Here is a 12,584-nt window from a genome sequence, read left to right as displayed (position 1 = left end):
CCTCTGGGTTTGTCAGATCCTTTCTTCTTTGGGGGTGGAGGGTGACGTTGATCTAAGAAAAGGGAGCTGTGTACCCCCAAGATGCAAAGAGAAACATTAGAAGTTGGGAGAGAGGGAGAGAGAGAGAGAGAGAAAGAGACAAAGAGAAAACAGATGCACAGAGAAAAGCAACATGAGAGATCACATAGTCTCAGAGGATTAGAGGAAGAGGCTGCTTTGACCTTGCTGTCTTCAGGTTTTGATTCTGGGTTCTTGGGAAGTCTGCTTGTATTTCCTGCCATGGTGCTACCCTAGGGTACTCCCTGAAAATTCCTTTTTTGCGTAAGTTGATTTGTGTGGATTCTGCTCCTGGCCTTCAAAAGCACTGTGACTAAGGTGCAATCTTCATTGGTTCCGATGTCAGGTGCATAATGATGCTCTTCTGCAAGCCTGTTCTTCCATAATTTAGACACAAGACACACTCTACCCTTGAATGGGCATTGTCACCAATAATTTGTGGTAAACTCTGTTATGACATTCGAAATGGGAGTCCAGTTATCTTGTTGGTTCAGAATCGCTGGATTTAGCAGATAAAAAATTACCAAGTTGAAGGTGAACTTTGGAGAGGGTATGAATAATTTTTGGTATAAATTTGTCCTACACAATCTTTGGAACATACTTGTGCTGCAGAATTTTTATTTATTTGAAATTCTGATTTCACTGGGGACCCTGTGTTACATGTTGGTTCTTCCAACACTTGGGTTGGGGCGAAATTTGTAAGAACTACTCTCATTTTGCTTGGGGACTCTCTTCAGGGGGAGAAAAGATTTTGTTCATTAGTAGGTCCAAATAAGAAGTAATCTAGCTTTCTTTCTTTCTCAGGTAACTTATTTTCTTTTTAAACTTTAAAAAAAAATTTATTTATTTTTGAGAGAGAGAGAGAGAGATGAACAGAGTGTAAGCAGGGGAAGGGCAGAGAGAGAGGGAGACACAGAATCCGAAGCAGGCTCCAGGCACCGAGTTATTAGCATAGAGCCCGACATGGGGCTCAAGCCCACGAACTGCGAGATCATGACCTGAGCAGAAGTCAGATGCTTAACCGACTGAACCATCCAGGAGCCCCAGCTTTTTTTCTTTTTAAGGTAAGACTCAAGAAAATGAAGTAACTCACCAGTGGATGACATTTCCCGGTTTGTTCCAAGCACGAAGTGATTTCTTCGCAATCAATCCCATTGCCTCGAAATCCTTCCTTGCATTCACACTCATTCTGTAATTCCAAGCACAAAGGGAAGACGTGAAAACAACTGCCTTTCATGCCTTGCCATCATGTGGCCTGAAAACTGAACCACGGAAATCGTAGCTGCTTGGCCCTCTGAGAAAACAGAACGAATGTCTTTCATTTGTTACACTTCCAATTCCAGAGCGGCTGGTCTGCACATTCTACGTTACATTTCCCAGTCTGATTGTTTCTTGCTACTTTCTTTTTAAATTCATCATCCCAGAAGGGCCATACATGATATAAGACAGCCCATTAAGTTGTGGGAAGAAATGAATAGAATTTCTACTTATGAATTTTTATCTTTAACAACATAACTATTATTTGCTATGTGTGCACTATAAGGTAAATATGTGTAACTTAGATGCAAGTATATGTGGACAGTAGCACCTAAATACGTCTTTACGTGATAGGGCAAGACTTTGTAAACGTGGGTGTTTAATCTCCTCCACTTAGTATTGGGGTAGCACTTTCTCTCACCCCTACCCTGACATATTAAGCCAAATATGGTTTGTCTTTTTATTTGTTTATTTATTTTAAAGTTTTTTAAATTTATTTTGAGAGAGAGAGAGAGAACCAATGGGGAAGGGGCAGAAAAGGGAGGGGTACAGAGGATCCGAAGCAGGCTCTGTGCTGACAGCAGAGAGCTGGACACGGAGCTCAAACTCACAAACTGTGAGATCATGACCTGAGCTGAGATCAAGAGTTGGACGCTTAACCGACTGAGTTACCCAGATGCCCCATGGTTTGTCTTTTAAAATAAATATTCATGGTAATTAGGATTTGTGCCTACTTGGAATATCTGTTTTCAAGCCAACTAGTAACTACTGTGGGCATCCTAAATATGGTCTATTTTATTTCTTACATGGCAGTATAAAAAGACCTTTCTCTTCCTCCATTTCCCACATCAGAGTGCCTTTACAATTTGTCCACAGAAAGAAAGAGTAGAGAGGGGATAGATACTAATATGGGTGGAGCTGGGTATTCCTCACCACCCCCAATTTATACGTTAAAATCTTGACCCCAGTACCCCAGAATGTAACCTTACTTGGAAATAGGATTGTTATTATATAGTTAGTTAAGATGAGGTCACACTGGATGTGGGTAGGTCCTAATCCAATTAGACTGGTGTCCTCATAAAAAGGTGGGATTTGGACACAGACAGGCACACAGGGAGAACGCATGTGAAGACGAAGGCAGAGGTCAGGATGATGCACATATAAGCCAAGGAATGCAAAGATGGCCAGCAAACTAGCCAGAGCTAGGAGAGACGCACAGAACAGATTCTTCTTCACAGACCTTTGAAGGAACCAAACTGCCTGCCCACAGCTTGACCTTGGACCTCTAGTCTCCAGAACTGTGAGACAGTACCTTTTTGTTGTTCTATGCCACCCACCTAGAGATACTTTGTCAAGGCATCCTTAGCAAACTGATAAAGATATCAAGACATTTTTTTTTCTTTCTCAGATGCAATCTGGCAATTCAGGTGAGTCAAAATGAACGCAATTGCTTGCCAAATGCTTGGTGAGATGTAAGACAGCGGGGAGCTCTTCCAAGGAATAGGATTTTCCATGGCTATAATCATAGTACAGTCGTCATCACCTCTCCAGAGCTGACTGGTCCTAAGCAGTAGCTTTCTCTGCTTCAGTCTCCCTTACATGAGGTTAAGTGAGAGTGATTGACGGATTGTAGAGTTCTACTGAAACTTGTACGGTCAGGTGGTGACTAGGAGTGGGGCTCTGGAGTCTGACTGGGTGTGAATCTCGCACCATGATTTATTTTCTATGTCATGTGAGCAAATTATTTAGCATCTCTGTGCCTCAATTTCCTCTTTTGTAAGATGGAATAATGTCGGTACCTATGTTACAACAAAAGCAAAAATATGCAAGTGGGACTACATCAAACTAAAAAGCTTCTGCATAGCAAAGGAGCCCATCAATAAAATGAAATCACAATCTACTAAATGGGAAAAGATATTTGCAAATTATATATCTAATAAGTGGTTAATATCCAAAATATACCAAGAACTCATACAATGCAGTAACAAAACAGTAAACAATTCTATTTAAAAATGGGCAGAAGATCTAGATAGACATTTTTCCAAAGAAGATACTCAGATGGCCAACAGGCACACGAAAAGATGCCCAACATCACTAGTCATCAGGGAAATGTAAATCAAAACCACAATGAGATGTCACCTCACACCCGTTAGGAGGCCTATCACCAAAGAGACAAGAGATAACAAGTGTTGGCGAGGATGTGGAGAAAGGGGAACCCATGCACTCTTGGTGGGAATGTAAACTGGTGCAGCCACTATGGAAAACAGTACGGTGGTTCCTCAAAATATGAACACTAGAGCTACTATACCTTCAAGCAATTTCATTTCTGAATATTTATCCAAATTTGAAAAGATATCTGCAGTCTCATGTTCATGGCAGCATTATTTATAAAAGCCAAGATATGGAAGCAACTCAAGTGGCCATTGATAAATGGAAAAAGAAGATGTGAGATATCTATCTATATCTATATCTATATCTATATCTATATCTATATATAAATATTACTCAGCCATAAAAAAGAATGAGATCTTGCCATGTACAGCAACATAGATGGACCTCAAGGGCATTGTGCTAAGTGAAGTAAATCAGACAGAGAAAGACAAATACCATATGATCTCACTTATATACAGAATCTTAAAAAAAAAAAAAAAAGTACCCACGTCATAGGTTTGTTGTGACCATTAACCCATTCTCCCCTACTACAAAGGATTAAAAAGCTGCAGTTAAGTTCCAGCCAAAGTGCTTCTGTGTCTAGCGGGGAGAAGTCACTGCAGGAGTCCTGCTCCTCTAGGCTCTCTAGTACGTGGCACCTACCTGCCCGGGGCCCACATACAAACAGGTTGCATTGATGTGGCAGCCACCGGTGCCGGGCAACAGGCAGTTGTTGATCTCCGAGCAGTCTCTGCCATCCCCGGTCCATCCCTCCTGGCACACGCATGTGTGGGTCCCCGGGCCGGTTTTGATGCATTCTGCCTGCAGGAGGAAAAGAAGCAAAATCTATGAAACCTCAGAGCCACATGATCCCAAAAGCCAAAAAAGGAGGTACATTCTAGAAACGGATGTTTGCATGGAGTGCAATAGAAACAATTATTTCTGTATGCACTGTATCCTATATGCACATTTGCACTGAGATCCACAGAAAAGGTGAGATGATTTAAGGAACAGAATTGCTTGTTGTTGGCCAGCCAATGACCATCACCATGAACATCGCTGTCATTTATTGAGCCAGGGACTGTTGTTAGTGTTTGGCTGGTATAAGCCATCATCTTGAGGAAGGTACTGTTATTGTCTCTGTGTTACAGGTAAGGAAAGTAGGCTTAGAGGAGGTAAGTAACTTGCCTCTGGTCACACAGCTACAAAACTTCGCAAACTCAGGTCTCTATAATGCTGAAGACCAAGCTCCTAACCATGGTACCAAGTCCAGACCTGTCGGGATGACCACCTTAGGAGGCTGAAAGGCAGCGCGAGAGGAGAAAGGTGCTAGGTATGTTGTTGAGTGGGCGGGACTAGCCCAAGGGGCATCTGGTGGGGGTGGGGCAAGGCATTAACATTGAATTTCACCCTCAGAGCCAAGAGAAGTTACTGAAGGGGTTTCAGCATGGGAGAAACGCGATCTGATCCACCTCAAGTCACTGTGGCTGTGGGTGGGCCATGAATACTTGGTGGGTGGGCCAGAGAGGTTCTAAACTGTGGGTAAGGAATGGAGGTGACTCCGGCCTGGTGGTGGTAATCAAAAGGTATTCTGAAGGCAGTGGTGGGCTTGGGCTATACCTCTGGGCTATATCCAATAATAGAATTTAGTTTCTATTATTGTCCCCAAACCTCAGTTTCTTCATCAGTATAATGGGGATAAGAACATCTGCCCCGTTGGGCTGGCGGGGAGGGAAGAGCAAATGAGATCAGGTGCACTCAAGTCTCTTGTAAGCTGTAATATTTGAATCAGTAGTTTAGTACTAATAATCTCCAATATCTGATCCTCAGGCTGTGCTTTTAAGAGCCCAAAGACCCGCGCTCCTGTGGTCCTGGGACGTCCCTTGCACATGTGGATTTAGGAATGGAAGCTCACAGAAATCACCAGCACCGTCTTCAAAGCTTCAGGAATCCAGCAAATCTGCTAACACGAAAAGCCATCAGACACCACTCTTTTTGGTAAGGCCTTCCGTCAGGATTTCCTAAAACACCAGGCCGCTTGGAAATGAAGACCAACACTCACATTGTGGCTGCAGCCCCCCGGGGTGAATCCTGCGCAAGGGTCCGTCTCTGAACAGAGGCTTCCGTCCCCTTCGTATCCTGCTTTGCAAACACAGCTGCGAAAGAAGAGTGAGTGCACAAATTCAGCCCCAGACATGGAAGCAGTCACTGCCCAGGAGAAAGCCGGCCAGCCAGGGCTGAACCGGTTCCTGGCCAGGCGCTTGACAGTTTACCCTTGTGGAGGGAGCCAGTGTGGTCAGGTAGTCACGGGCACTTCGGGGGGTCTGCAGTCAGACACGGCTGGGTGGGAAGCCAGGCCCCCCACCTCATAGCAGTCGTGTGACCCTGGACGAGTCCCTTAACCTCTGGGAGACTTTGTTTCCTCCTCGGGAACGAGAGTCTAAAATCTCGCTCCCAGAGCTGTGGAGATGAGATCAGCACGTGGAGCCTTTAGCAGGACACGTCCACACACTTGCGTCTCGTGAGGCCCCACGTCTGGCAGCTTTCCTGCTTCCACAGGGCTGGAATCTGCCTCTAGCTTAGCATCTGTGGTTCTGCAGAGAACAACTCCCGTCCCTTCTATGCAATAGTTTTTAGCGTACTTGAAAATGACAGTCAGATGAGACCTCTCCTCTCTCCCCTCTCTGGTCCCTCAGATTTTCTATTTTTGGAGCAAGACACTCTCAGGTGTCTGATTCCATGAGAGGACATAGTTTACTGACCCATCACCCTTTCTTTCAGACACGCATTTCAAAATGTCCCATCATGATATTTTAACTATCAAACACGCCGTTCATTCATTCTTTCATTCCACTAATAATTTATTGAGACCCTTCTGAGAGGTGCTGGGTCACCTGTGGCTTCACCCTATCCCATGTCACTGTGGCAAATTCAATCATATGTGCTTCACAAAAACTTAAATAGAATTGTTTTTCTTGTATCAAGGCTCCTGGAGGAAAAAAAAATACTTAGTCTGGTACCCACATGAAAAAACCAGACTGATGGGTTCCAACACTGTTTGATTTACCTAAGTTTATATAGTATGTGCAGACCCATGTTGATAGCCCTTTGTGGGTGATTTCAGAGGTTTTAAGGACAGTTTTGATAACTTGTGATTTTTGACTTATGCATGGATGTAGATCCTAACTCTCAAGGCAGATGCATTTCTATTGGACGACCATGGAGGAGAAGACACAGTCTCTGGGCCCACGCTGCCCACAGTCTAGTGGGGGAGACAGATCATAAGCAGGTAAGTAAGTAACTACGCAATTGCAAATTAAGAAAAATGCTTTAAAAATAAGACCAAGAATACTAGACATTCTCTGCATCTCCCAGAATATTTCTTGGGTGGTCACTGACTTTGAAGCAGATTTTCCTGGAGAGGGAAATCTCCTCTGACATTGCCCTTCCCACATCTCTAAGCCCACTGCATGATCTAATGACCAAGAGCCAATTTCCTATAAGATGCCTTTAACAGGGGAGTCATTATTAATGGCTTTAGGAAGTAAAAGCATTTTTATTTATTTTTTTATTTTTAAAGTTTATTTATGTATTTGAGAGAGAGAGAGAGAGAGAGAGAGCGCACACAAGCTGGGGAGGGGCAGAGAGAGGGAGAGACAGAATCCCAAACAGTTTCTGTGCAATTAGCACAGAGCCTGATGTGGGGCTCCAACTCACCAACTGTGAGATCATGACCTGAGCTGAGCTGGAGAGTTGGACACTTACCTGACTGTGCCACCCAGGTGCCCCAGTAAAGGCATTTTTAAAGGGTTGGAAAGTGGTGGACAAATGTTCATTTCTTTGCATAAGTGGTGATAATAATCATAGTTTCCATGACTGAACACCTATGATGTGCTAGCCCTGGTGCTGGGTGCTTTTACATTCAGTTTTTATAATCTCCAGTGCCCTGCTACGTAGGCAACATCATCCTTACTGTACTGATGAAGAAAGTGAGACTCAGAGAGGTTAAGCGGCTTACCCACGGTCACACAGCTGGTAAGTCTCAAAGCAGGGGGTGCTACAATTTGAACCCAGCTCATTCTGAGGTTTTCTCCACAAAAGCCACACTGGCAGCCAGAGAAAGCAGAGCTTTGTTTGCAAAGAGTGTAGTTATGGGTGGGGTCTATCTACAGGGAGCACAGTGGCTGTGGGCTGTTAAGGGTGGCGCCTACCTTGCCGTCCCATTGCTGTATTCACAGGTGGCGTGGATATGACAGGACTGTACGTAGGGCCCGCAGGTGGAGGTCTGCTTGTGGCAGAACGTCCCTGTGGAGCCTTCTCTGCACGTGCCGGCCAGGCAGGCCCCGTCACTGTCGATCCTGTTATTGCATGTTCCGTAAATGCACAGACATTCTGGAAGGGAAGGAAGAGGGACATTGAGGGGTTGGGGGAACAAGTGTAGCAATGGGACACATGAGGTATGGAGGAGAGAGACCACCTCCCCTCAACCACCCCTCATGCCTACAGAGAAGAACGTGGGGCTGAGCCTGGGGAAGGCTCTGGGGCTATTTCTTAGCTTGTCAAGTGTCTCTCAGTGTGCCTGAGACAGGGAGCTTGGCTGTCCCATCAAGGAGGGGAATAACACAATCTCAGAAATGCTTTGCGTGTGTGTGTGTGTGTGTGTGTGTGTGTGTGTGTGTGTGTGTGTGAAAGAGGCCAAGGAACTCGGTCTTCATTTACTTCGTGGTTAGAGAGCTTAGTTTGGAAATTTCTGACCTTTCTGGAATCTGTAGAAGGGGTTTCTCATGCCAGCATGGCCTCTGATGTGCAGCTGACACTTGCTCCTCACTCTCTAGCACAGCAAACCAGGATAACTGATAGTCAGTATCTGTGCACTGACCTCGTCCTAGGCACTGGGCCAGACTTGAACTGCACCATCTCATGAACAGTCACCAGCCTCTGAAGGTGAGTGCTTTCATCATCCTCATTTCCAGGTGAGGAAACCGAGGCCCAGGGAGGCGAAGCAAATTGCTTAACTTGCTGCTAAGTTTTCAAGCAGGGACTCGAACTTAGGCTTTCAAATTTCATTTCTGTTCGTGCCCAAGTGCCGACACAGTAGGTCAGTGTAGTAGCTGGTGTTCCACATGCCTGTTACCAGTTTCCACTTGAGCTGTTTGCTTTGCTTTTGATTACAGGTGCTTAAAAATTGCAATGTGGGCTTCAGACTCAGGCTCCAATGCATGCGGGAGAGAGAGGAAGGAGGGGAAGTTTCTCAAACTTCAGTGGCAAGGATTTGGGGATTTGGATATGATCAGAAAGGAAGGCATCTGTGGTTCTGCCCCAGGAGGGCGATGGGAGAGGGATTCCTGTGGGTGCTTGGAGCCAATATCCAGGACAGGGAAGAGAGCCAGAGTGAGAGGGCTGGAAAAGCATGGCTGGATTTAAAACAAAAGACTTTTCATAAACTTTTAAACCAGCCAGGGCTTAATTGGCAAGGGACAGGGGGCCAGAAGGAAGGGGAGGCTCTCCCACCAGGGATGGCAGGCAGCCACAGAGCAGGACGAGAGGCATTGGTGTAGGCAGCCCCCACCAAGCCTTCCCTGACCTCGGCATCCTGCCCCACTGGCCTCATAAAAATGCCAGCGTTAGTAGGCTTTGGAATAAAACTTTATTTTTTCCCCCGAGAAACCTTATTTGGCACAAAGAACAGTGGATTAAGATCGGCAGCCGTGCCCCTGCTGTGCTCTAATGTCCTGGCCATCTTCAAAGGTGGCTATGAAGATCAGACAAGGTAAGAGAGGGGAAGGGCTGTGTGCTTTGTAACAAATGGATGAGTTAGTAGTGAGAGTAGTAACAGCTCCATCTACGGATTTCTTGCTGGTGCAAGCTCTGTGCTAAAGCCTTAAATTATGATCTGACTTCATCAAAAACCCATGACGTGGGTACCAAACTTCATTTTATAAATGGGGAAATTGAGGCTCGATGAGAGACTTTTTCTAAGGTCACACAACCTGTCAGTTGCAGCGTGGGGATTTAACTTTGGTCGGCTTGATTCCACAGCAACTCTGATCTAATCATTTTGTTCTTTCAAGTTCTAATCTTAGTGAAGAAATATACGTCGATATTTATTTTGGTAGATCTTTGTATCTCTCCTCTTAAATATATACATGATGCAATTTTAAAAAGCATGATGCATGTTTTCAAGATTATGTAACTGCATTTTTGTTTAATGCCTGGCCAAGGGGCTGTGTCTGCACTATTGCTTTGCTGCAGTGCAGCAGGGATCCCGGCTGAGGGATCCTGGGATCCTGGGCTCCTGAGCAGGAGGAAGCCTGGGAAGTGCCACTTACTTTTGTCACACCGGGGTCCATATTTATTGGGGTCGGAGCAGAACTGGCACTGGGAGCCTTGGAAGCCGTCCTGGCAAATGCACGTCCCGTTGCCATCGAGGCCATCTGCGCACTGCAAGCAAAGGAGGCCCCAAGGGCGTTAGGACAACACTCACCCGTGAAGGAGTCCCAGATGCCATCGTGCCATGGCCTGACTCCTTTGAGTGCAGATTCCATCTCTTTGGGACTCCTTGTAGAAAGCAGAGTTGTATTGGTATCAGGTAGGATGCTAAAACAGCGACAGGCTTGGGCTCCTGAGTTGGGATATCGAACGTTAAGGGAAGCCATTCAGGGAGGAAGGGGGTCGCGGTGGCGCACTGGGAACCTGCAAACAATGCTTGAGGGATGGTGTGACAAGCCACCGACCTTCAGCAAGAAGGCTGGCCGTTGTCTCCATTGCTCTGCTTTATGACTTCAGACAGCAGTGTCTCCCCCTGCAGCGTAAGACTTTTTGCCTTTTCAGCCTTTTCCAGGTTGGCTTTGCAGCGCTCGCTGCCCATCCCGGTCGGGCCCCCGGGCCTCCCGCCGTCAGCTGCAGTAGCTGATTAGTACCCGCTCTGCCCTGTTCTCCTCACCTCGCCTCAACCTGCTCATGAGTGCGGTTTTTCCTTCCCCTCAAAAGGGGCATATTTCAGATCTGGGTTTCTTAAATGCGTAGATCTGTAATTTCCCATGTGAACCGTAGCTCGTTTTACCTTTGTTTGTTTAGCCTCCAAACTAGGTGAATTAAATTTGGGCCTTCATATTTTACTAGGTTTTGGAGGTGGGTTGAAAAAGGCAATCACCCAGGGGCACCTGGGTGGCGCAGTCAATTAAGCGTCTGACTCTTGATCTTGCCTCTCAGGTCATTATCTCATGGTTCGTGAGTTTGAGCCCCACATCGGGCTCTGTACTGATGATGCGGAGACTGCTTAAGATTGTCTCTCCTCTCTCTGCCCCTCCCCCGCTAGCACTCTGTCTCTGTCTCTGTCTCAAAATAAATAAATAAACTTAAAAAAAAAAGCAATCACTGGGCAGTGCTTTTTTTTGTTTGTTTAAATTATCACAGAATCTTAGTTTTGGAAGGAATCTTGGAGGTCAATGCAGGGTACCCTGCTACCTCCCATAAGAGGAAAGTGGGGTCAGAGGGAGCCTTGTTGAGCTATCCAAGGTCAAGTGGTCAGCAGCAGGAAAGCAGACATTGGAACACCACCAGACTCCCCACTCCCCACCCCTGTTGCCCTCTGTCCCCAGATTCCTTCTGCTGCAGAACCTTCTGTTCTTTTAGCAACTGATCTATTTCTTGTACTTCCTGGGAGTAGTGGTTGACACTGTAACACTTCTTGGTTTAGTGATTTTAAAACTTATTTTCCCACTTGACTTAGGACAGGTCAACCTCAGCATTCATGACAAAGTTTTCATTACCTGGCCGTTCCCAGAGCACGGATTCGAGAAGCCTCCTGGACACTGGTTGCAGTCCGGCCCGTAGAAGCCTTTGCAGCACTTTGGTATCTGAAAAACAAAATGCATGTTGCTTTTTGAAACCACAAGCAGAGTGCCAATTCCTCAAAGGAAGTATATTTTAATTTCCATTATTATAATCAACCCTGTGTGAGCCCGACTTTCTCTCTTGCAGATGACAGCACGGCTGGTGCACAGCCATCTGCTCGCCACACACGTACTAAGGCCGACCGCGTGCCAACCCGGCTCTGGCACCATGAGAATGAGACATGAAGGCTTGTGCTCATGCAGCCCATGGTCTATCAAGTCCAGGAAGAGACCACAAATTAAAAACAAAAAAAGAAAGAAAGAAAGAAAGGAAGGAAGAAAGAAATAAAGAAAGAAAGGAAGGAAGGAAGAAAGGAAGGAAGGTAGAAAGAAAGAAAGGAAGGAAGGAAGAAAGGAAGGAAGGAAGAAAGAAAGAAAGGAAGGAAGGAAGAAAGGAAAGAAGGAAGGAAGGAAGGAAGGAAGAAAGAAAGGAAGAAACGAAGGAAGAAAGAAAGGAAGGAAGGAATAAAGAAAGGAAGGAAGGAAGGAAGAAAGAAAGAAAGAAAAAGAAAGAAAGAAAGAAAGAAAGTTTGCAAGATCTGTAATTGCTGGGAAGACAAAATACTGTAGTGAAATGGTGGCAGATGGGGACAAAGGTCAGGGGAGACTGGGGGGCCACTGTGCATTGGGTGGTGACAGGGGGTGAGTTAAACACTTGAAAGATGAACCAGTTCCAAGACAATCCTGGAAGAGCTCTCCGAGGGAGGGAGGGGAAAGCGTGCACATTCTGATGTGGGAGTGAGGGTAAGAGACAGGTCGGAGCCCTGGCAGAGGCTGGGCCATGCGGGAGCATCGGGAGTGTAGGCTCTGTGTTAAGAGCCATAGGGAGCCACAGGAGAGATGGATGCAGGGAGGGGGGTGACCCAGATGCCATGTAGAGTCCGCCCTTCCATTCCCCTGTAGGAAGACATTGCCAAGGCCCCACCAGCAACCTGTGAGCCCACAGACCCTGAGGCCCAAGAGCGTCGCCCTAGAGCTGCCCTTTGCTGCTGGCCTCACCTTCACAGTGGCATTACAGTATCTGGCACAGCCGCTCTTCAGGCTCCTTATTCTGCCAGTGTAGACACATCTGTGTGTGAAGAGCGTCTGGAAGAAAGCCAATGGGAAAAATGCACTGAGTCTGTGTTTTGAGGTCCTCTGGGGGTTGGTCAGCTTCTGCATATACTGGACATCCTACTTCCATTTACTGTCGATGTCAGGGAAGCACCCCAGAGCACACCAGCC

General features: G+C 46.2%; 1 protein-coding gene across 1 annotated transcript in view; it reads right to left on the bottom strand.

The window, feature by feature from the left end:
- The window catches only part of STAB2 (stabilin 2), a 90,825-nt gene that overhangs the window by 4,881 nt on the left and 73,360 nt on the right, over window positions 1-12,584 (bottom strand). The window contains exons 20-26 of the mRNA XM_049626206.1: window positions 12,360-12,446; window positions 11,238-11,324; window positions 9,795-9,906; window positions 7,677-7,857; window positions 5,528-5,621; window positions 4,129-4,287; window positions 1,151-1,246 (exon numbers count right to left, since the gene is read on the bottom strand). Of these exons, the coding sequence (XP_049482163.1) occupies window positions 1,151-1,246; window positions 4,129-4,287; window positions 5,528-5,621; window positions 7,677-7,857; window positions 9,795-9,906; window positions 11,238-11,324; window positions 12,360-12,446 (816 nt within the window). The remainder of the gene's footprint in view (window positions 1-1,150; window positions 1,247-4,128; window positions 4,288-5,527; window positions 5,622-7,676; window positions 7,858-9,794; window positions 9,907-11,237; window positions 11,325-12,359; window positions 12,447-12,584) is intronic.

This window comes from Panthera uncia, chromosome B4 (assembly GCF_023721935.1).
Source record: "Panthera uncia isolate 11264 chromosome B4, Puncia_PCG_1.0, whole genome shotgun sequence".
NCBI lineage: Eukaryota > Metazoa > Chordata > Mammalia > Carnivora > Felidae > Panthera > Panthera uncia.
Note: the sequence above shows the minus strand (reverse complement) of the source record. Positions and strands in the feature narration are given on the sequence as shown.